Source organism: Plectropomus leopardus, chromosome 6 (genome assembly GCF_008729295.1).
Source record: "Plectropomus leopardus isolate mb chromosome 6, YSFRI_Pleo_2.0, whole genome shotgun sequence".
NCBI classification, from domain to species: domain Eukaryota; kingdom Metazoa; phylum Chordata; class Actinopteri; order Perciformes; family Serranidae; genus Plectropomus; species Plectropomus leopardus.
The window spans coordinates 25,009,682-25,034,909 of NC_056468.1; the positions used below are offsets into that span (position 1 = coordinate 25,009,682).

Genomic DNA, 25,228 nt, shown 5'->3' on the forward strand with positions numbered 1-25,228 from the left:
CAAAACATTCTGTGAAATTCCAGGCCTGGAAAACAGTTTTTCTAATTTCAGAACTTTTCCAAGAATGTCATGACCTTGGATGATGGACGCTGCAAAAATCAAAAATAAATACAGTTAAAAATGAATAAATGCATTTAAAAATAAGATCTAAATAAATAAATTAAAAAATAAACAAAAAATGATAATTTTAAAAATACATACAAATACATAAAAATCGATACATTTAAAAGTTAATTTAAAAAATAACTAAATAACTAACTAAATAATAATACATTTTGGTACATTTAAAGGCATTCATTTATTTATTCTTTTTATTTTGATGACTTTCATCCTCCATACATGGAAACCCTGTAAGACTCAAAAAGAAAAAAGAAAAAACTACACAAGAAAAAATATGTTCAAAAGTCAAAGAGTTCCTTTATTACAAAGTCAGCATGTTGATGATGTTCAAAAGAAGACAGAAAGGGCAGAAAAATAGACAGAAATACAGCAAGTCTTTCATGAGGGATTCAGGTACATGCTACATAACTGCCAGACCAGAGGGGAAAAAAAAGAAACGTTAAAGCAGAGAAAAGGCTCCGAACCTTGAAATGATTTCCTTTCCTCAACATTTCTTCCTGACTTATCAACATAAACAGGAATGACTCAAAAATATATAAAACCACCTCTCCGTACGAAACGAGCACACTTACAGCAGAGGAAACGCAAGCAACTGGTATTTATCAAGAGCAGTAAGTGCTGACTAAACCATTTCTGCCATTCAGGTCATTTATAATGAGCTGGTAAAAAAGGACACAGTTATTTATTCTCGGTCAGCATCCATGTAAGATATCTCGCCTGTTTCCTTCTATAAAATCTGAAATCTGGTCTCTCTTTGCTGAAACAGAAAGTGACTAGAGGAAGCTATTTAATAATTGTGAAATATGTCTAAAGCTGGGTTATCCTGAATGTCAGTCTGAGGGCGTCCTGCGGGAACAGATATTCAGTAAGAGTATCCCCCCTCTGGGATTTTTAGTAACACTGAGCCAGACCGAGCAGCAAACAGCAGGTGTCTGAGCATGAGTGGATTTTTCCCTCTGGGTTTTCATTGTCAGGAGTATTAATATCAAGTTACATGCCTCGACTTTACAGTACAAAATACTAACAAACTACCCTTTGACAGTAATGCTCACTCGGGCAGCAGAGGATATAAACTGTTATTTGTTGGTGGAAAAGAGTTTTAGAGGAAGCAGCTTTGATTCATTGATAGGCCTCCAGTAATACAAAGTAGCTCAGCGTACAGACTGAACCACACAAGAACAAGTGTACGCACATCACATGATGTCACACATCCACACAGAAATTTAAAAAGCAAGAGGTCCCACTTTTAGTGAGAAGCTCTGCTCATTCGGCATTACTGATGATACATAAGACAAAAAAACAAACCTGCACATAAAAGCAAACATTCAACATTTGGGGAATATGCTTAATTCTCTTGTGGCAGAGAATGACTGGTAGCTCTCGTATTTTTGGTTAAACAGAAAAGGCACGAGCTCTTTGAAACTCAACGATTAATTCCTATAGAACAAACAAGATGTGACATTTTATGTAGTGGAAAATCGATGTGCAGGGTGCCTAATAGCTCACCTGGTAGAGCGGACGCCCCCATGTACAAAGGCTATGTCCTTGCTGCAGCAGCCCTTTGCTGTATGTCATCCCCTCTCTCTCCCCCTGTCACACTATAGCCTCAAAAATAACCCAACAACAATTTGCAGCTTTAAGTTTCAGGACAGTTTTGGTTGTGAGATTTTTATTACTTGGATGGAAAACAGGTCCTACTTTTGGGTTGGTAAATGATAAACAGACCTGCACTTGTATGGCGCCTTTCTAGTCTTCTGACCACGCAAAGTGCTTTTACAGTATTAGTCATTCACACGCTGCTGGCCGAGGCTACTGTACATGGTGCCACCTGCTACTCGGTAACCATTTACGCACCAATGGAACAGCCATCTGTAGCAATTTTGGGTTCAGTATCTTGCCCAAGGGTGCTTGAACCACCAGTTTCCCAATAAATGGACGACCTCTACATCCAAAGCCAGGTTAGGTTAGATTTAGAGAAAAGGAGTGAGATTATTCAGGGTATAAGTATCAGAGTAAGCCGGTCAGAGGCAGAATAGGGCGAGTCATGCCTTCATCATCCTAGGAAATTACATTCACGCCTGGTTCATAGACGTATTGTTAGATCTTTATACAGGAGACCAAAATGGTGCCTATCCAGCCCAATGAAATCACTCGGCTGATGCATGGGCCCAAAAGGTTTCTACATTTGGGGTTTACTTCCACTGAATATGTGCAGTAGTGTGTCTAGTTTAGTCTTTTTCGGGGCTCGAAGAAATCTCCATAGATCAACAAATTAATGATAAATAGATTCATAATTGATCTTGTTTGCAGGCTGAGGTGTCCTGCCACTATTTTTTTAGTAATAAACATTATTATTTTAGTAGTATTAATGGATTTTGTTACACATGAAAAGAAGTTGAGCTTGTCTTTTCCCCTTGTTTTCCAGTCGTATTGCTACTAACCAATTACTAACTGTGGGCAAATAAGCCAGTAAGCACATTTCCCAAAATGTTGCAGTATTCCTTTAATGTGTAGGCAGTGAAATAAGGGGTTATCTAACGACACAAGCCCAACTTTTCCCCAAATATATAACTATAATAAATGAATTTCAGCAAATGTTGCTTAACCAATACACCAATTTGTGGAAAGAATTAATTTCATTAGCTGAAAAAAAAAAGCAAATCACAGCCAACAGGACAAACATCATCAGTCACTACTCACAATGATTCCACGTTTCGCCTTTAACGTGTAATTCATTTTTACTGAACGGAGCAGCAAAGGATGACCATGGCGCCCCATCGACAAGGCACATTTGAGCGTAAAACTTAGCCATGTAATCATAAGGCCTTTTCAAACACAATCTGTAGTTGTTAAGATTTTAAGACAGATCGTCAAAACGATCTCTCAGAATCGTGTCAGTAATGGTTGCCTTTGCTCAAGTTATAGTTTTGAAGCCAAATCTAAATAAGAAATGCAGACTTTTTTTCCTTCATGTCAGTTAGAAATGGTGCAGCCTGCATATCGTCACTGTCCTGTGTCTCCAACATATCGATTTCTTCATGTGCTAAAAAATAAGCCCTGTTTTTAACTCTGTGACGATGCATTTTACGGATAATCCAGTGAGTTTTCAATGGTTTCCCATAAAAGGATCGTTCAGTTTATCTCAACATTGGAGATGCAACTTTTTCACTGGACAACAGAAATATATATTGCACCCATGTTTGCGTTTAACCCAGAATAGACCCATATTTTAACTAAGGTCAAAAACACTCTGTGTAATGCTGTAATCTTGACGTGAAAATATGTTCTGTTTAACGCTAAGACATCATCAAAGGGGAATTTCATTCAAAACAAACAGTGTGAAAGAACTTATCAGGCACTGAACACGAGGATTTGAACTCTGAGCCACCTGAACATGAATCCCCCCTTTCAACCCCTCTATGAGGAAATAATATCAGATATGACAAGAGCATGAGAGCAAAACAGTGCAGCGGAAATCTCACTCTGGCTGAACAATAACATTAATTATAACTAAAGGATGGGGATGAGCGAAGGGAGGGAGCGTTTGCTGGTATTTAGACCACTGAAATGAAGACAGTAATACTGACAGATTGATAAATCTTACTACCATGTAAATGCATGCACTATGAATACTTGATTAAATTATTACACTATTGCACGTTCAGTAGCACTGCATGTTTTATGAGACAGACCTGGTAATGGATGCTGAATCCTTTCTACTGTCATAAAGACGTCGACTGCATTGCACCAAAAAATGCCCGGTGTGTTTGTGTTACTGTAGGCTCAAGCAGCAAGCACTCGCTTTAAAATGACTTAAATATTAACGGACTCTGGTCTGAATTCCAGTAGATTCTTTATGCAAAAGCAGCTCAGGTTGCGTTGACTGAAGACTGAATTTAACAGTTCAACATAAAAGCAAAAATGCATGTTTTTCCTCTTATCTGTAGTGCTATTTATACATCTAGATTGTTTTGGTGCTGAGTGTTAGAGATATTGGCCTTTTGTCCAATATAGCAGAACTATATGGCACTCTGCTTTTGGTGCTCTGACAAAAAAAAACAAAAAACATCTGAAAAACTCAACAGCAATGTCCAGAAATCATGGCCTACTCAAGATAATCCACAGACCTTGTTGAGAGCAGTTTTATGTGGGAACTATTTTCTTTCTACCGATACGATTGGGGGGTGTAGTTCGTTAGAAAGAAAATAGTTGCAAAATAAAACTGCTCACAACAAGGTCCGTGGATTATCTTGAGTAAGTGATGGTTTTTGGAAAAAGACATCAATATTACGTTTTGGGTTTTTTTTGCTTTGAGCACCACAAGCCGAGTACCATCTAGGTCCATTATACTGGAGAGGAGGCAGACGTCTCTTCGGCTGATATTTCCAACACAATCTATGCTGATAAACGGCACTACAGGGAAGAGGAAAAATCCATTTTTTTGATTTCGCGGAGAAGTGTCCCTTTAAGACCTAACAGAATCACATCAGAAATAAGACCATAAAAAAGCCTTTAGGAAAAATAATTCACTTCATTTTACTTGCCAGACACAAACTGCAGGAGCTGACGAGCAGTATCATCACTTCATGTGTATGAGCTGAACTCAAAAGTTTGTGAAACCTACATATATTAAGTTGAGCCTGAAACTTTGCTCTTGACGTTGGAAACAGTTTGACATTTAAGTCTTAACTGGAGCTTTAATCCATTTGTGGGAGAAAAACTCCAGAAGGCCGTGAGACAGTTAAAAGCTCAGAAAAAAAGGCTTTTAAGTGGACCGTAGGTTAAGAATTTTCTATCAAAATGTCTAAATGAGCCACACTGTTCATGCCTATTCAGTCTGCTTCTGTGTATTTAGTGTTATCTCTTACCAGCTTAAAAAAGGAGTTGTGACACAAAATAATTTGGGCTGCATTCATTGATATTATGACACTTTCTTTTACCTCAATCTCCACACAACACAAAAGGTCAAGGGAAAGTTAAACAAAACAAAGATTCATATATTTTATACTTGGTCTGAGAATCGGGGTGTGTGTGGAAAAACAAAATCACATCGTAGACAGTTTCTCTCGACTTTAGAGCCCACTGCCAGGCTACAAGTAAGGTATAAAATAATTTTGTTTAAATAAATAAACTTCTTAGGATGGTTTAAAAGAAAATAAAACAGAATAAAATGAAATAACTGGGATAAAACACCCGACGCCTTGGACAAGCAGCTAATAAAAATTCCCTCCAGGAAAATAATTTCTTCAACTGATTTTTCTCTTCTTTTCACTTTTTTCTTTTTTTTTTTGCAAAAATGAAAATATAGTTTTTTCCATGTTCTTTGCAAGTGTCCATTTAAAAAAAATTATCGTACCAATGAGTCCTCTTTGAAATATATCTACAGCTGTACAATAGGTCTTGCAAGTGGATTCATGAAAAAAAAAATTGCGCATCATTTTACATAAAAAAGCCTCTTTACAGATATGGGTTAAAAAGGGTCATAATAAACAATATAAAAAGAAGATAGAAAGACAGCGCTTGCTAATGAGATTCTTGGAGATTCGTCTTCTCTTCGATGGCCTGTTTCACTATTTCAGCCAACTTCAAGCGGTCGACTTTATCGGAGAAGGATCGTCCTGCAATGAAAAAGCTTTTTTTTAAACATAAAAAAACAAAGAAAACCTACCTACCATAAATGAGTAAATGATTCATGCTTTTAACCAGAAAGCCTTCTTTTAATCTGTTATCTGTTAGTCTTTAAACACGGTGACTATTGGCAAACAGAATATATTCATTCTGTTGATGTTTGGTGGACAATTATATCTGTTTTGGTTTTCATTTATTTAATGCAGAAGAGGAATAAAGAAGACATTTGCCAGATATGGACAAATATGAAATGTTACTGACCGTCCCAGCTGAGCCCCTGCAGGCCGTCTCTCAGCAGTTTACAGTCTCTGTTGAACCTCCAGGCTTCGTACATCACTTCATTCAGCTTCTCATCCTCGTTCTCTCCTGAACAAACCAAAATATTCATGTCAAAAGCCACTCTCTTCACAGTCATGCCTCATTAGTATACAGCTAAATTAAGAGTCCATTAATGTTTACTCATTATACCTGTTAAAAACGGTTAACTGACTGAGTATTTGGGTTTGTTTTGCTCACAGCAAAGTTAAGTTACAGCCAGTCTCTGTTTTGTTTTAATCTTCAGTCGGCAAAATGCTTCTTAGTTGAATAGAAGTGAAGTAATGTAGATATGTCGTCCGTGGCGTACTGTATCGCAGCAGGTTTTACCAGTCCTTATATGCAATATATACTATTATGTATTCAGTCAAATGCGGATTGCATGTCTGTTTTAAGTCAGAGTTATTGAAATTTCAGGATCTGTGTAGGTGTACTAACCAGCTTGTGGTAGTATACACTGTGCGATGACGTCTCGTAATTTTTCCAGCGCTACGTTGGAGTCTTCCCCTCCGTTCTCTGGGTCATGAATGAAGAAACCGTCACTGGGCTTGGGGCTGCAAACATGTACATAAAAACACATTTAAGACCAACCTTTAATATCTCATCAAACACGAGGGCCCTTAAATATAAAAGTCGACAGATAATCAGCCTGCCCAATTATTGGGGCCGATATTTGGCACTTTGCCGATTATCTATCTGTGTTTTATTATAATTATTGTCGCAAAAATTAATTCTTAAAAAGTGCAAAGAAAGTGTTGGCATGGTACTTTCACTTTACTTTGTAAAACCTCACAGAGCTATTTTTCATTGATTTTTTAAATTTAAATTTTCACTTGACTTTATTAAAAAAAGTTGCGGGGAACTTAGTGTGTATCATGTTGAAAGTCTCTGTTTTGATTATACACGTGCCAAAGGCATTAAACAAAGTTGTGCGTTGGAATCTGTTATATTCCAAATTCTAAATATTGACAAAGATTTTCATTTTTATTGTAAATGCATATCGGTTCCAAAAATCATTTATCGGTCTCATTAACTACTAATAATCTGTATTGACCCTGAAAAACCAATATCTGTGGACCCCTACTTAAAATGCAAAACAACAAAAACACAAAATGAAGAAAGTTAATACAAAGACCTGAATAAAAGCTGTCATACCCTAGTAGTTTCCGCTTCCTGAGGATTGGGTTGTTGACAGAGTTTAAGGGCTTCAGGCTGACGTTCAGATCTTGAATTCTCATGTTGGCCAGCTGCTCTGCGTGAGCCTGCTGAATACCTGCGACTACCGCCTGGAAGACGAGAGGACAGACAGTGAGAAAAGGAAAAAGAGGACACAAACATGCTGTATATTTTAATACAATAAGTAAGCTTTAACTCTTTAAGACCTGGATCTACATCGGTTTTCTTATGCTGCATTTAGACGAGCAAGCATTTAAACCTCTGAGACCTGAGAAAATCGGTTACTTCTCCTCTGAAATCACCGGAAAAAGGAATGTCTCAAAGAAATGTCTCAAATACTTAAAAAAAACAGTATATGGTGACAAGAAAATGACCTGAAAATTATTTGGGTGCGATTATTAGATAATATGAACAAAAAAAAAACCCCAGAATTATTAACAGTTATTTTTAACACACTTGTTTTTTCTTTTCTTTCCCACTCACCTTATCCATCATCATCTGGGCGGAGGGCAAGACGTTGTCGAGGGCCTCGGTGCAGTTTAGCCAAGGGTGAGCCAAGACTCCTTCGATAGTCAGCCTCTCCTCTGGCTTCACCTTCAGCAGCCTGCAGGGGGCAGATGAGGAGGGAGGGAGTGCAAATTATTAACCAGAAGGATGCATGAAGAAATGTGCAGATGGATGGTATGAATGAAAGCGTGAGAAAGAAGTTAGAAGAAATCTGCAGTCAGAATTGTGTCTGAGACGAGAGAAGGGGAATAAAAAAAGACTCACTTCCGTACGATATCCTTGGCCATCTCAGAGATCTGGCTCCACTCATCTTCAGGGAATTCGAAGCTGCCCGTCATAATCTTCTTTCTCATGTCCTTCGGGATGGTGCGACTGTGGTGCTTTGAGTAGAACGGAGGATAGCCACACAGCATCACGTAGATAATCACACCGAGAGACCACAAGTCACAGCTCTGAGGAACGATGGAAAAAAAGGAAAAGAAAGATTTAAAAAACATGTTCTTGTTACGTAAAGCAGATATTCGCCGTGATATTTGGGGGAAAATACTTGCCACGGGGAGTCAAAGCAATGGTAATTTTAGAAGCTATTTCTCATTTAGTCTTTAGATGAAAATGCTTATTAGTTTAAGATATTATTCATTTTTATCCTTCATAGTTATTGTGGATGACATAACAAATATATGCAGTTAAGTAAACTTAAGTCATTACATTTTAGTCAACTTTTAGCCATTACTTTTTGTCAAAATGTTGTTTTTGTCTTTAAATGAATTAGATAAAACTAAAATAGGCATTCTTCAATTCAGTGAAGAATGAAGATGTCGAACTCTGTCCAAATGAAAGAATAAATTATCTAAAATCCCGACTTTGTATAAAAAGTGAGCAAAAAAATGGTTGATATTGTACTTTGACCAATTATACATAAACATTTAATCAGAATGGCTATAATTTAATGGTTTGATTCTGCAAATTTTCTTGCAGAATTAGACAATTTTTATGCAACTACAAATAATGACTATACATTTACAAACCTGCATTTATCCAGCAGGGTTTTTGACAAGTTTAAAGGATGATTTGCGAGTACACACTGATCATTTGAAAAACTCCAAATTTGAGACCATAAATAACTAATTTGAAACAGTATTTGTACTCATTTTTATCTCACTGTTAAGAAGCAGAAAAAAAGTCTATCTCAGCCTTATTTTTTTCTAAATCTGCAGAATTTTAGTCAGGACGTTTAAACTCATGTCCAACAGGTTTGAGTCTCACCTTGTTATAGGTATAAGGAGTGGGTGAGGTAGGTATAATTCCAGACTTTTCCTTCTGGTGTCTTCTTTGAGCCTCAAGTACCTGAACAGAAAGAACGGCAGAAGGAATAAATCGTGGAAATAAGCTTTCAATATTGCTACATTTAAGACAAATGTGTGTTCATTTAACAGGTACTTTTGGGGTGATCTCTGTGTTTGCTTGTTGTTACCTGAGGTGCTACGTAGTAGGGAGTGAACTGAGGGGTCATCAAGTCTCCTTGATCAATTTTAGCAAATCCAAAGTCACACAACTTCACAGGTGCATCCTGTGGAGAAACATGAACGTGGAGCAAGCACAGAAACATTTCTGGCTTGAGTTTAACTTGACATTTTTTTTATACAGGACTACATTCAGGTTCCAGAGAAGATCACTGAAGGTGCTGCCAGAGTATTTGTGGATTTTGAAGTCTTGGACTGAAAATACCAGTTGGATATTTCAAATCCTCCACATTTTCTGGGCCATTTTCTACCAAATACAGCCAATACATTTTTCTTGCTACAGTCTCAAAAAGTAAAGCTGCAGCCTTAAAGTCCAGCAAAGTTTATTTTTTCTTTGTAGCCAAAGCATTAGTAGTGGTACACTTTGAAAACTGCAGTATTTTTGTGTGCAGCTTCAGCTACTTACCAGAGAGTTATCCTTAAAGAGCAGGTTCTCTGGCTTCAGGTCTCGATGTGCAATATTTAGGGAGTGACAATGTTCCAAGGCTTGACTGATCTGCAGGGGAGAGACATCAGACTGAGACACTGCTCTGTTTGTGTGTGTTGGGACAAAGCAACCTTTAAACACTCTTGATTTAAGCTGATGTGTGTGTGTGTGTGTGTGTGTTGTCTCTTTTAACCACAAGTCTCGATTTTTACTGCCTGACGTGCTGCTTTATCTAAGCAGGGGGGCTGCTAATGACATGGGGACGCTTTACACACAAAAACATGTAAACAGACACCAGTGGACAAAGACTGGCTGACCAGAAATAATCATTTAGAAAATTACATTCCGAGGACTTACAAACAAATTTTTTTTGTTTTGTTTGCGTGTGTTTTCGTTTACCTGTTTAGTGACCTGACTGGCCATCTTTTCAGTAAAGTGCCTGTGCTGACTGATTCTGTGGAACAGCTCGCCACCCTCCATCATCTCCATAACGATCAGGAGCCTCGCTCTGTAAGAAACGAGAGAGGGGGTGCGGATATGTCAGAGGAAAGAGCCAAATGCGGGAGATTGATATGTAGTTTAAATAAAATGCATGTGATTTCACACCTAAAAATTCTCACACAAAGAGCTCATTACCTCGGGCTGGACTCATGCGGGAACTGGACACTGTTGGCGTAAACCTCCAGGATTTGCACAATGTTTGGATGGTTGGCGCACATCATATGCAGACGCACCTGCATGGAGAATCAAACAGTGTGTGTAATGTCATTCACTTAAATGTGTTGAAGTCACTGGGACCCATGTAACACTGGGTGTTTGTTTGTAGCTTTGGCATATGCTAGAGATAGCTTATAGACAGACAAGTTCAATGTGTGGTTAATAGGTTTATTATTTATGTTGTAAAATTGCTTTGAGTGGTAAAATGGCAATAAAACTAAAGAGCTAAAACAGAAAATGAAATGAAAGTCAGTGCCAAAGAGCTGGGAAATAAAACTAAAGATTTGTACCGCATTGTGTAATGTACACGTACATGTAATGAACACCTGCAAAAACAAGAACTGCTGCAGAAAAAGGTTTTACCTTCGTCGAAACATGTTTTTCATTGAATGAATCTGCATTTTAAGCTGTTAAATAACAGATTCTAGAAATAAAACAGCAATTTATGTACCTAAGACTAAACAAAAAGGCAATTTTGCAAGACCCAGAGTGTTACCAAACATGTGAACTGAGCTGATCATTATCTTGCACGCAAACAATAACTCATCTTCCAAACACAGCATGTATCAAGGTACACCCTCGATAACAAAACATGATGAAAGTGCCTGAAGAATAGATTGTTCAGTGGTAATAATCGGTGTGTATTTGCATCTCCGTGACAGCTTTCACAGTTCAGCAGCTCGTGTGTGAGGCGAGTCTGTGCTGCTTGTTTTGACTGCATGTCTCGCTGCTTAGCTGCCGTATAAGCTGCTTGATCAAAACAGAAGGCTGCTAATGACATGGAGGGGCTGCTAGACACAGTGTTCACTGCAGGAGGACATTGTTACGGACAAAGACGCCCCACACAAACCCACAGAGGACGCCCCAGGAGACAAATTGAGGGGGAAGGAAAAACAGGAATTAATAGAGACTGATAACAAACAGGCAGACAGACAGAACAAAGCATATTGATACAGCCACAGACAGCAAACAACAGGCATTCATCAAAACCGCCACAGTCTTTGCTCTAACCTCATTCCTGGCCTTGGGGCGATCAATGAGGATCTTCAGGGCCAAGCGCTCCTGAGATGACTTCTTCACACAAACTCTAAACAGGAAGAAAACAAGAGTAAACAAACAACTTGTGATCACCTGATCTGCTTCACAGATGTGATCATGTATGCAGAGATCAATCATCTAGTATCTGTAGTCTTTTCTTTATTTTCTGGTATTTCTATTCCCAAATTCTTGTCTGTAAAATGTAATCACAGTGTATAAAACACACATTTGAATACCATTCCTCTTTGCATGATAAAGAAACACGATCATTATCAAGTTGAGTCACAATAGTATTGAGCCACAAACCACAAATTTGTCTTCGAGGACAGCAAACGTTCAATAAAATTCCAGAGTCTCCACAAATGCAAAACTCAGCTGGTACTAATGTGTGGCCTAATAAAGTCCAAGAGCTTTTTGTTATTACTCTGCTTTTCCCTCGACCAATGTTAGTCACTTTGACTACCAATAAAAAGGCAAGTTTTAACTGTTTATAGTTTATTTGTGATTCTATTGGTTCTTTTCTTTAGTAGTACATGCATGCAGCCAGACCTTCTGTTGTTGTTGTTATTAATTTATTTAGCTTTCAATTACATTTTTTTATTTCTCTTTTGTTTGTTTCTCTTCACAAAACATACAATTGGTGTTGCTGTCGCCTGTATGAATGATTTTGCAACATACACTTTTTATTTTATGTCTCTCACTTTGTTGTTAAAAACAGAAAAAGAAAATTTTGATTCCAATTGAAATTGAAAGTGGAAAAATGTATTCACGTCAGTAATTTTGATTGACTAATTAGGTGAACTGCAGATCATCAATTCTAACCAATCAGGTGAGACTCCCAGCATTCCTCGCTGGCTGGTCGGCCATGTTGCTACCTAGCTTCACCGGTATTCCCCCGCCATACCCGGGCTCTGCGTTGTCCTTGAACGTCTTTTTGGAGTTTAAACTCTGTGCTGTCCCGACTGGAGGTTCAGACACCTGAATTGTTCAGCGGTGAGTAAAGAAAAGTCCGCTAGCTGTTGATATGAGCATGTAGAAAAGTGGGGAGCGGCTAGCTAAGCTAGCGTTAGCCTCGATGCTAACGGCTGCAATGTAAAACTGTTTATGTTAAAACTCCATAGACTTCTTATACAGAGGCTGCGCTGGCTGTTAGCCTGTTGCTATGATACTCAGCGCTTAGCAGGTCTGCCGTGTAAACAAATAAAGGTAGACGTAAAAATGATGGGTTTTCTGAATAAAAATCAACTTGGCTTTTACCTTATACCCCTTTGTATACCCAAAAAAGTCAAAGAAGTTCATTTATATATGCCAATGGTGAAACTCCACAAGCCTATGCTAATTGCATTAGCATTTAGGGTGTGGGGAAAAACGTGGTTATCGAGCCATGATTTTGTCATGTGTGAGTACAAAATGTGATACAGTGAAAGTTAAATGTGGCTTTGTTAATGTCACAGTGTGTATTTAAATTACTGAGAATGACTTTAATGCAAGTTTTGATGGATGTTCATTCATTTTATTTTAGTATTACACTCATGAGTTTAGTTCTCCCACACAAACAGTTTACAATATAATCATGGCAGTAAAATGTGCCTTATAGAGGAAAGTAGGAAAATGCTTAATTGTAAATTGATGAGGATTACCTCCAACCTTAAAACATTGTGATTTATTTTGTAAATACTGTTATATATGTTACATTATGAGCATTAAGAGTAATTTTAAAATGTATTTGAGTCTGAGAAACAATATTTTTTTGTACAACAGAGCAAATTGGAAATTGAAACAAAGGTTATACTGATACTTGGTGATGTTTCATGCTAAGTGCTCAATGTGAGGTGTAGCCTAAATTGATACTGATGTGTAGGTGTAACTTTCCATGGATTTGTGACCTGTCTGTAGGTCATGTTGAGGTAAAAGGCGGGTTTTTGGACCGATCCAGCACCCAGTGAAGAGAGCACCCATTGAACAACAGAGATTCCTGAGGTTCCAGTTAACAAGATGGTGATCCAATCTACGAGATCTTGAGACTGATTGTAAAGACTGTTTCATCTAAGGATTGACTTCCTTCGCCAATTCACGATGCGGTAGGACAGTCCAAAGACACACACACACCTGGGATGGGCCCCAATGAACGATCCAATGACTTAACACAAAAGGACTGGAATCAGACATTTTAAAGGGAGGCGTGTTTCAAGCACACACTATTTTATTTTAGTTGTTACTTTTTATTGGAAAAAAATGTGTATGGTACACTTAACCTGCAGGGGCTTTAGTCATTACATGCCTACTTTTCAAATGTATCCCTGTTGTGCCTCTTTACTGATAATCAGACCTCTGGCTCCAGGCATCCTGGTCTTCTGATCTTGGTCCACTTTAACACACTGTATTTATGTAACAAGGGTTACAATAGCCTCATACAAAATGTCTCTCAGTCTAAACTTGTGATCCACTAGAGGTGTGTATCCATGAATTTATCTGCAGGGACTCTGCCCTCCGTCTGTATTTTCTTCTAATGTCATTCTGAACAGGATGTTAATGGGTGTGTGGTCCCCAGCCAAAAACAGCGCGCAGGTGAGCTCAGGACTTTTATAAAAAGGTAGCTACCGCCAGGTTGTAGCAGCATGCATCCAAAAGTAAGTTTGTTAAAAAAAAAAAAAACCCACAAATATTGCAAGGCACACGCTGAGTGGACAAACATTGTTACAAAAAGACAGGGGGGTCGGGGTCTGGGCCGGCTTTTTCTTTTTTTGAAAACGCTGGCCCAGCTGGTGAGCACTGATGGAGAGGATAGGGATGAAGAGCAAACGTTAAGTTTGCCTGTTTTTTGTCTGCGACAGGCAGGTAACTAGCTTAGTTAGCTAAAGTATCGACTTTTCCATAGCAAAAAAAAAGTAGCTTTCCAACAATAGTAGCTTGCAGTTTCCATGTGTGCAGCATAGGGAGGAGGGCGAAGATTGAATGAACAATAACAATCGCTTTTATCATTTAATTTGAATTTTTGGTTCAGGATGATTTTTTAAAATGCAAATCTAGATTTTCTCCTCCACTTCTCCCTTTGGGCTTCCGTAGTCACAGTGGGCTTGCACCTTCCTCCCGTGCTTCCCTCCCAGAGATACACACACACGCGACAACATGACAGCAAGCGTGAATGGCAATTGAGAGTACGTTCCCAAAACAGACACAGTCTCGTCCGTCGTTTGGAGCTGGTTCGGTTTTTCAGTGTCAGATCTAATTTTATTGCTAAACTAAAAGCAAAACTCATTTTGAGCAATTTCTTTGTCATTTGTAGTTTGTTTTAAAGAAGGACAAAAATTGATTAATATTTAAAAAAATAATTAAAATAATAAATCAGGTTTGGTGTAAAAAAAAATTTTTTTTTTAATTATTATTTTTAGGCCATATTACCCAGCCCTACTGACAATCCCTGTATAACATACCTTTAATTAGCTTTCACATTAATTGCCAATTTCCATGTGCTTGAGTGTGGCTCCATTAAAGTGTCGGTATTATGTGCTGCGCAATTAAATTTGGCCTGATAGAAACAAGACTGAAGTTGGGAACAGTATTTTGTCAACATCACAGTCTGTGGACAGACATACTAATCTTGTCTACATCTTTGTAATGAGAGTAGAACCAAATAAAGCCTGAGTCTGTCATATATGTTTTCATATATTCACATAAAAAAATCTGAATATCTTCTGGCAATAGTTGTATTGAAACTATTTTTCAGGATTACAACAGCAGAACACCGACAAAATATGGACCGTACAGATATATGATTTATTTTCTGAAAAGCCTGTGAACTCGTTTCTCACTCCTCTATGCAGCATAGACTCAAATATTCACTTAAAACAGAAACCTCTGGCCCTTAAACTCAGATTACACTATTAAAGCATTACTGCGAGAAACATTCTGCTTCGGCCAAAGTTCACTTTGCTGCAAAGGAATACCTGCGTAATGAATCACAGAGCCAGACAGAGGGGGGCTGGTACGGTAAAAGACCTGAACGTGTTGTGAGACAGAAAGAGGTTAACAGGAGAATCAGAAAAAAAATGTGCATATGCCTTGAGTATCCATGAATCAGAGTGAAGTACAGAGTTACAAAACAAAAGACAGGCTGAGTAAGAGTTGCCCAAAAAGAACCAGAGAGCAGCATGAATCATCTGAATTTCAGAGTGTGTTTACATAGAGGGCTGATGAGTCAGTTTCTCAGTATTTTGTCACTTGAGGCCAAAACTACACATGTCAGGAAATAACAGGCTGAGCCAGATATGATGCCATGATAGCTTCAAAGTGCAGAATAGGCAGGGGGAATCAGTGACACACATTGATATATTACAGCCAGCCTCGAGCTGGAATCAGCAGGGCAGCAGAGAAGAAACTGCTCATAGTATAAACAGACGTAGAGAGCTGTTTGCCTCTTCGTATCGTTCTGCAGTAACTGAATAAATCTAAAGGCAAGCAGAAGTTATTGCTATAAAGAGATTACACCAGTGTTATCTAAGGTGACGAGGGCCGAGGTCAGCATGGCACGGACAGTTTAAGTTGGCTAATGTTTCAATAAAAGACAAGTGACGTCTGGATTTTCTCCACATAACAGACTAAAGTCCCATTGCAAAGCCTGATGACGACTTTAATCTGTGCTTTAGATTCACTTTGAGACATAAATATTGTTTCTTAAAGTGAAAGGTTCAATCTTTTTCTTTTTTTTTTTTAATTCTCTTTTTATTGAGTTCTGACAAGGTCCAAATAGATAGTCTCATAGGGCTTAGTAGCCTTATCTCTCCAAGCCTTCTGTAAATCACAGATACAATCAGAGATGCTAAAGAAGTGAATGCAAGTAAAAAATACAGAAGTCAAAAAGGACCAATAAAGCAAATGTAAGTACAGATGTGAATCTAGAAAATCAAATTTTGAAAAAAGGGGAAAATGAACTTCATAAATAGAACCAGAACAGTGGGGTTTGTCTTCATGATACTTTAGTCAATTTAGAAAGAAAGGATCTGAAAACCATAAAAATAAATAAATTAAAATAAAAACAAAAATAAATGAACTCTAAATAGTGTACAGGTGTCAGTACTTCATCCAATTTTCCCATCTTTTTAAGAACTTGTCCTGTTGCAGTCTAATAGCAAAAGTAACTCTTTTCATCTTGAAGAAAGATGTCAATCCAGTCATCCACTGTAGATTTTGCTGTTTTTTTAACCACTTTCTAGTTAGGGCTTTTCTGCTGGCAGCGCTTAGGATCCTAAATAGATATCTCTCATCAAAGGTCACATTGTCCATATGCAGGGCGCCCAAATATAGGGTCTCTAGTTCAAATGGATTGTCCAGCTGGAAAACTTGTTGCAGAACTTTGTGAACCTCCTGCCAGAAAGGAATTAATAATGGGCATGACCAGAATATGCGATAATGATGAGCATCTGAGAATGCACATCGTCTCCAGCAGTTGGTACATTTGGGATAGTGACTCTTTTGATCCGAGGTAATGAAAAAACTAATTAGGTTTTTCCAACAAAACTCTCTCCTTAATATTGGACTTGAAGTTTGCCATTGTAGTTCACTAAACTTCTCCCATTCCTCTTCAGTTTTACTGAGGTTTCCCTCCTTTTCCCATTTTTTATACACAATAAATTACAGTTTCTTTGTTGCAAACCTATATAAAGGTATTTTGGTATATTGGTTTGAGTTCATAACATAAGCCCCTATGAAAACTTTTAATAAATATTGTCCTGATACTTTTGTTTATTTACCTTTAATAATTTATCAGCATGATGCCAAACTTGGAGAAATATATAAAAGTTTCTGTTATTCAAATCATGCTGCGCCTTCAGATTTTGAAAACTCATCACGGCATACACTGAAAGATTATATAATGGTTTGCGTATTTTTTGTTAGGTAGGACTTTATTAAGGTAGTTCAAATACTTTTGCTTTTACCCCCCAATCACAGCAGTACAGTATGGCGGTTCACCTGCCGATTCGCCAAACTAAGGCAAAAAAACATCTGCTTTAAGTAATACACTGACTATAGGCCAATTCCTAATATAACTCCACTTTAACAAATCCAAGCTATCCCTTTAATCGGTGAAACCTAAAAAGGTGCAGAAGTCATTGCTGCTTTTTGTTAGTATTCCAGAAATGTGTGTTTGAGTGGAAGATATTTGAGAGAAGAATGCAGAGAGGAATGCAAATATAAAAGAAAACTGCTGAGTTTTATCAATGATTTCCCCCATGCATCCACAAAAATCCACTACTGAGTGCAGCTTCTCAAAAGGTTAGCTGCTTTGCATAAAATTTCATCAATATCATGTGGACTCAAACATGACTAAGCTGAGGGAAAAGACAAAAATACACAGGCTTTCAAAAACAGGCTAAAATTCTGACATTCAAGGTTGTGAGGGACAAAAGTTTGGGGTTGGATTCAAGCCCAGGATGCTGCAGATACACAGGCTGTATCTGAGGCAAATGAGCCCCCACCAACTACAACAGAAATGGTACTGGTGCCAGACATCTCCATATTAAGCCTCGACCTGTGCCGGTGTTACACACTAGTGGTTGGTCCAGTCTGTTAAAGCCCTGTCGAGTGACAAGCATCTGGCCCCTTCGTGTTCTCAATAAGTGTTAATGTGTCAAGGATAAAGTCAAACTGTGCTGGTGAAATGGTGCCACAGTCAACACGATGTAATAAAACCACAGGAGACATAACATGTAGGAAGAATTTTTGGCAGCAGTCGCAAAGTTTGTACATTCGACAGCCCAGTTTGCAAATAATCTACGTCTGCTCTGACATTGTGCTTGAGTCCAACAGTTGGAGGGCCACAAACAGTGGCTGCAACAATCCCACCATTACTCTACAGCAGTGGTTCCAAACCGCTCGAGTCATGGGCTCCAGATTTCTCCTTAGTCATTAGTTCAAGGTCCACACATTAAAAATAACCACATTATCAGTTTTTTTTCACAAAATGTAAATAACACGTTGGCTCAGAACACAAAAAAATTAAACATTGTGAAAATAAACAGCACTTCAAAATAAAAGATCTGTGCCAGAAATTGACTTGTACTTAAAGTGTGTGTTTGACAAACTTGACACGCTCAAAAGTCACTTTCAGTCCATTTAAAATGGACCTGTGACCCAGTGTGGACCGCAACCCACCAGTTGGGAACCACTGCTCACAGCATCATTTATAAAATTGTTTTTGTCATACACTAAGGGCTGGGCAATATACCAATATTTATCTCTTTCTTTTACCCTTGTGGAATATTTACAGTATTCACACACAAAGAAGTCTAGAAAGCCATCTCAACTGACGCTGGCTGTGCTCTCACAGCTGGGCTTAACCCAGCATATCAGAGTTCTCCCAGTAGGATTTCTGCATTCCTAAACAATGCCAGTCAAACCCAAACACCAAAAACAATTTCACAATTTCCCAACCACAAACAGATACCATGATGATATTTTCTGGTTATACAAAACTGCATGTCCTGGTCCTAGTTTAAAAAACAAATTGTTCCAAGTTCCATCACTGCAACACTGACCCAGCAGCACGAGTTCGAAACCGATCTGATGCAGCACAAACACAGTAGGAAATATCATGTTTGGAGACTGGAGAAAAGTACTGTTTTAAGCACTCTCTTTCACACACACTCACCTGACAGGTCCACTGATGCCGGCTCCCAACTTCTGTGTCCAGTTTATGTTGTACTCGTCTAGAATGGATGTCTCCTGTCGCGAAGAGAAACCCCACCAAACAGTATATCAGATGAAAAAAAGAGAGGAAACTTTTGTGCAGAAATGGTGAGTTGTATTCTTCACAGTTAGCACAGTTTATATCATGCAGTTAACTCAACAGCCCACTGCCACCCACCCCCATCACAAAGCAAAAGTATTAAAGACTATTCCCAAATCATCGTCAGTACCTGGAGTACGAACTAAAACTAAAGACTTTTCAGCTGATTCTTAAACAAAACTCAAAAGACACAAAAGGAGTTTGTAAGAGTTTCAGAGTGCTGTTCTGTTGTTCCCCATTGTGTTAGCTCAGAGGTGAATAATAGCTATCTTATCCATTATCATTCTGTTTAGTTTCACCACAGTGCTTATCCTTAATGCAGATTATCCTTGGGGAAAAGGGACAGCCTGGCTGCTATAAAACACAGATGTCCGGACAGGTTTAGCCACTGCTGCCTGTAAAAGGATTAACAAAAAAAGATGGGACGCTCACCCAGAGGGAGGGAAGCTCTGAGAGAAAATATTTGCACTAGGCACAAGAAAAATATTGGAATGAAGTTCTTAAAATCAGACATGCTGGATTTAAATACTTTTTTGGCCTGTATTTAATGCTTGTGTGTTGTTTTTGTGCTGTATTTATGTAAAGAATGAACCATAAATGAACTATAGAGCCACTACTAAGTCCCCTCTTTAAGCCTCCTTTGAATTTTTAAACAGAACCAAATGACAGCGGCATCATTCCACTTCAGTGTGTGATTATACACTGCATCCTGACATCCCACAATCAAAAGAGGCATGATGGGCGTCACATGTAACACAACAGTGTCGGCCATTAGTGTGACATATAACATATGTGTTGGTAGTGCTTTCTAAACAACAACTCTACATAGGGCCAGTTCTGTTTTCAGCCAATGCCAATGCTGCACAGAGAAAATGTTGGAAAAAACAGATTTTTTTAAAAGTGAAACTGCTTTATTCAGTGATTTTACCACTTTAAATCACTTGGTCTGTTTGTTTTGGAGGGAAAGAGACCTCTGCTGATAATTTGGCTCACATTAAAATCCTGCTGAAAAACAAACACTGAACAAATTCTAACTGGGAGAAGTTTCAGCTGACTGCAATCTTCGGTCCTCACTCCTGGATGCATCTAAAACGACCTAAATTTTACACACTGGACCTTTAAGATCAGAAAGTTATTAAATTAGCCAAGACCTTTTCCTTCTTTCCTGAGAAAATATTGGTCTTAGCCAGCACCATGCAGTTAATCGTGTGCCGCTGCCAACAGGCACCATATTTCTCCTCCCTATCACTGTCCTGGCCAGTCCAACCTGCTCTTTGTGAACACAAAGAGACTGATGATAATCAGGATTCATGATGATTACGCAACATAAGACGAGGGGCGCCTCAGCCCCATGGGTCTGCTGCACCATAAACTGACTTCTTAGAAAGACTTCACTGTGCCAAACATTGGTGATCCTAAACAATGGGTCTAAAAAAGCTGATGACTAAACATTTCATTTGGAGTGTGCCAGAGTCTTGATACCAGAGAGAATTGTGAAGCACAAAGATATCTAGCTTACTAACGAATGTTTCTTCATGATATCAGCCCCAGTGTATGTTCCAGTTCACAGTGCTGTCGCCCCAGTTAACCCAGCATTGGGTACATTCTGACCCCACTGTGAAAGCAGGGGGCCTGGGCCACTTGAGATCACATTTTACTGCTAGCATAGATGCCCGGGCAGTGACACATTGAGGGGAGCAGGTCTGGAACAAATCCCAGAGCCAGGGTGTATGGAAATACTGCGGGTAAGAGCATGACCATCCCAGATAGATACAAGCTCTTCAGTAGTGTTTAACAAGGGTAAAACTTTCCATAACACATTGTGCATGAGTCACATTTCTACTATTCGCAAGCTGCACAAAACACCTGCACAGTAAATGGATGCCGTCCCAATTTGACAGCTCAAACAAGATTGAAGTGTGCTTTAAAGTGCAGTCTTCATTGTTGCCATTATTACAGCAAAGCCCAAAGAAGGACCACTGAAAATTAAGTTAAACACCAACCCAAATATTTTTTTAAAAATTAGGTGTGTAAAGCCAGCTTCAAGTTGTCATTCTGTGATAATCTCCATTTTTTTAATTTCAAGTATTTATTTAGCTTATGGCATGGAGCACAAACTTTACACACGAAAATAACAGAGCAATGACACATGGCGTGGCTAAGGTACAACTAATAACTAACTAGGTCTGATGTTAAAATTACCTTGATGAACTTGTCTGCGTTGTTATCCTCCGACATGGTGCAGTGATCTGGACAGATGAGGTCTGTCTCGCCAGTCTCAGATAGTTTACAGTAGACACAAGGCTTTTTTTTCCTCTGACCTTCACAAAGTTTTGCAACCCTGGGCTGGACCAAGGCTTGTTATATTATTACTGATGACAGATCAAGGCCATTGGAGCAAAATGATATTCGGCCGCCGATCAGCCAAAGCTGAGTTTCCTTCACTTGGAGTCCTGACGCCCAGCAGCCGGTACGATGCAGAGTTATCTCAGGCCAGCAGGGCTCACAACCTCGGGGTCGCTCTTCCAGTCGTCTTAAAGCCACTGCGGAGACCATGTAGAGCGCCAGAGTCCGAGCAAGGTGACCAGAAAAGCCGACAAGTCCGATCTGGACGAGCCCACCACTTTTGGAGGCGCACTGAGCATGAGACGTGTATTTTTAGCCGGCGCAATGAGAGCAGAGCTCTGCTAACACTGCGGGGACTGCTCGCTCGCTAGCAAGAAAGCGAGAGCCTCTCCATCCCGCGGTCAGGGCAGATTGTTACACAGCAAAGGCGATCGTGAAATTTAAAGTAACGTGATGTGAAAATCGCCGATACTGTCCCAGATGAGCGCTGGGTTGATCTGACACGACGAGCACACCGTGTTCCCAGCAGCACTGTTATGTCGTCGAGCTGAACCTGCTAACGCGCTTAGCCTGTTAGCTCAGGCGGCAAGTTCGTTCTCCAGCTCTACTCAAACCCACGGATGATAACATTCTCGCGCAAGACGGCGTAGTAAAAATCAGCGACCGTAGGAAACAGTGTCACCGTTTCACTGATGGCGATCGTGTGTGAATAATGTTTCAGATGTGACCAAGGAGATAAAAACATCTCCGGACTATTTTGCTAATCCCATAGCTGTTTGTCAGAGGGAATACACAACCCAGAGTCGGCACTACGCAATAGAGGTCCGAGCTGAACGCCTGATCAAAATCAGCGACATGCTGTGGAAAATTTCAACGACATATGACTTAGTGTTGTTTTTCTGTCGATAAATGTTTGTTTTTTATAAGTATTACGCGTGTATTTATAAATGCATTATGAAAAGTGAGCTGTTTTGAACTTTGACCAAATGCGTTTGGAAATGGCCAGACACTGGTGGGTCCTAGTAAGGTCCCAGTTTTCTTTTTAACAGCAAACTTTATTAACAATTTGTTTTTTGCACAAACAATAAGGCAAGCTTGGTTTTAATTTTATTTTTCATTTACAGAGCAGAGTGTAACAAAAATCCAGTCATAAGTTTACAGACAAAAATATAACAATAACAAAAAAGTAAGTAAATAAAGTAAATTTATATATATTTAAATAAAAGTGTTCCGGTTGCCTTTTTGTTAGTTGAATTAGTGAGTAGTTTTATAATTTTCAATATCCCTCAAAAAACAGCAGCAATATTAGTTTTTAATTGCTAAACTCACATTTATGTTTGAGGTACTTTGCTGAAATCATTACCAAATCAATTATATTAAAAAAAAAAAAAATTCCTTTCTTGCATAGTTAAGCAAGCCAAATAGCCTACCACAATTTTACCAAAAGATTGTTAAGTCTTTATATATATATATATATATATATATATATATATATATATATATATATATGTGTATGTGTGTGTGTGTGTGTGTGTGTATGTATGTCCTCCTATCCTAGAATTTCTTGGTGTGAGAACAATGCCAAAAAAGGTAATTGGGTATTTATGAGGACAAATCGATTCCAATATGCAGTGACTTGTGAAATAGAATAGAGTTAATATTTTGTTGAAAAAGGGCATTATTATTGTTTTGGAGACATGGCAAGAAACAATTTTTTTTTTCAGTTGGGGAGTCAGCCGTATTGGGGAAAGGAAACAAGTTTGAAATGCAGCATTTAAATATTGTTGCATACCACATTCAAATAAAATTAGAATAAATTCTAAAAAAAAAAGAAAATTATATTTTGAACAGAAGTTTTCAAAAGAGAGAACATTGCCCGTGTCATCTAAAAAAGACCAGATATTATTCTCTATTTATTCCTCATAATACATGGATTTTTCCCTGTGCACAACTCATCTGTTGTTCCAGAAAAAACATCTTATATGGTGTAAAGAAGTTGTGATTAAAAGTCATTTCCAGTCCCATGTACCTGCCAGTGAAATTGTGAGAAACTGACTTGAAGTCATATGCAAGACAAACACCATGACATCCATTAAGAACACTTACACCTGAAATCTACAATATATCGCAACAGTCCTGCAATAAATTCCATCTTCATCCATTTCATAATCAGTTTTTGTTAACATTGAGTGAGAGATATATATGGTAACCCATTTTTAAGCTCTAGTTGGTGGCATTTTGTGGAAAATCTTTATTCTGAGAAGTGTTTCTATCATTTTGTTCAACCCCTTTTGTCCACATGATGGGGACAAAATATGCATGCAGTAATTTGTCCCATGGAATCCCATCTGAGTTTGTCAATTCTAAAATACAAAAACTCAAATGTAGGTATTTTACTGTGAGTTTCATGTTAATACAAATACTGACTGAAAGCATGAATCAATGTTTTGAGTGGAAAACAAACTCTTAGAGAAAGAGATTGAGATGTAATTAAGATGTCAAGGAAAATTATAAAATGCATCTGACATGGACATTATTTTCTCACACAGTCCTTTGTTTGACTGGAATCTGGGAAAGTTGTTAAATGTTACTGGGATTTTTTCAAAGGCAATGAAAATTATTAGGCTGTGTCATTTCAGGGAAAAAAATAATTTGTAGACCCAAAACTGTGAAAGGGCCATTTTTATTTGATTGTGTATTTCATTCATTAAATGATTACACTATTTAGTCTGTTCATAGCATAAATAGAATGCATTTCTTTATTTTTAAAAAAAGAAACAGATACATCTAAAGTACCACACATATATTTTAATCAATCAATTTATTTGTCACATGAAATCATAAAATATTATTTATAGTTGTCAGTTCTTTCAAATTGTAGGCTATATTCAGACAGTACAATAATAATAAATACACAAAAATACACAAAAACACAAAATATATACACAGTAAAGGGGGGGGGGTTCTATTTTACATTTAGATATACGTCAAAATCAATCATACCTGTCATGTCATTTAATGTTTTGAAATAAATGTATTACACACCAGTGCATTCATTGCATCTGCAGTGAATAGGAATTCTGTACCTTTCTCCCAGCTGCACGTTTTATTATTATATTGCACTTAAAAAATCATAAATTTTGTTTTTCATATATTTAAATATATATATATTGAACGAATATATATTTCAATGCAATTTACCCCTCTCATCTCAATATGTGTTTATCGGGATTGTAGAGGTCAGACCAATTATTAGAAACAAAGTGTCATCTTTATCAGGCAGTCTTATTGTAATGTGTAAGTGTAGTTGACATCAATGTGCACACACATGCAACGTGCAAACAATGTGTTTCTATGAGTGAGTGCCTGTGTGTGTAGTTTGTTCGCCGGCTCACGTGGATGCCACAAAACAGCCAGGGAAGATTCATGGACTTCCTGAAAATAGTGCCATATTGTATGTGTAATTGTGCAAAACAAATGAGTGCGTACATGTTTCTTTTGTCGCTCTAGATTAAATGTGGCCACATTTGTCTTTTTAGCATTTTAATGGTTGTCAGAGAACAGAGTGTGTGTATATTTTGTGATATGTTGTACGCCGCTACGCCTGTCATATATCCCTCCGCTGTTTTTTGTCCCCTTTCAGAC

General features: G+C 38.2%; 1 protein-coding gene across 1 annotated transcript; it reads right to left on the minus strand.

Moving 5' to 3' along the window:
• Positions 1-393: 393 nt before the first annotated feature.
• On the minus strand, positions 394-22,359 carry mapkapk5 (MAPK activated protein kinase 5). The gene is made up of 14 exons (XM_042487713.1): positions 21,440-22,359; positions 19,100-19,173; positions 11,425-11,500; positions 10,333-10,430; positions 10,096-10,204; positions 9,676-9,765; positions 9,221-9,316; positions 9,013-9,093; positions 8,011-8,198; positions 7,723-7,843; positions 7,219-7,349; positions 6,502-6,617; positions 6,010-6,114; positions 394-5,738 (listed from the first exon to the last, which is right to left on the minus strand). Exons 1-14 carry the CDS (start codon positions 21,473-21,475, stop codon positions 5,644-5,646), a joined length of 1,416 nt encoding a protein of 471 aa, XP_042343647.1. The 5' UTR covers positions 21,476-22,359; the 3' UTR covers positions 394-5,643.
• Positions 22,360-25,228: the final 2,869 nt, after the last annotated feature.

Bases quoted from the DNA above. Each gene is read 5' to 3' on its own strand.
- mapkapk5 (XM_042487713.1), bottom strand. From the start codon at position 21,475: ATGTCGGAGGATAACAACGCAGACAAGTTCATCAAG. The intron at 11,501-19,099 runs GTGAGTGTGTGT...CTTCCTGTTTAG, and splicing joins GGCATCAGTGGACCTGTCAG to AGTTTGTGTGAAGAAGTCAT. The intron at 8,199-9,012 runs GTGAGACTCAAA...ATCGTTCCTCAG, and splicing joins CTCCTTATACCTATAACAAG to AGCTGTGACTTGTGGTCTCT.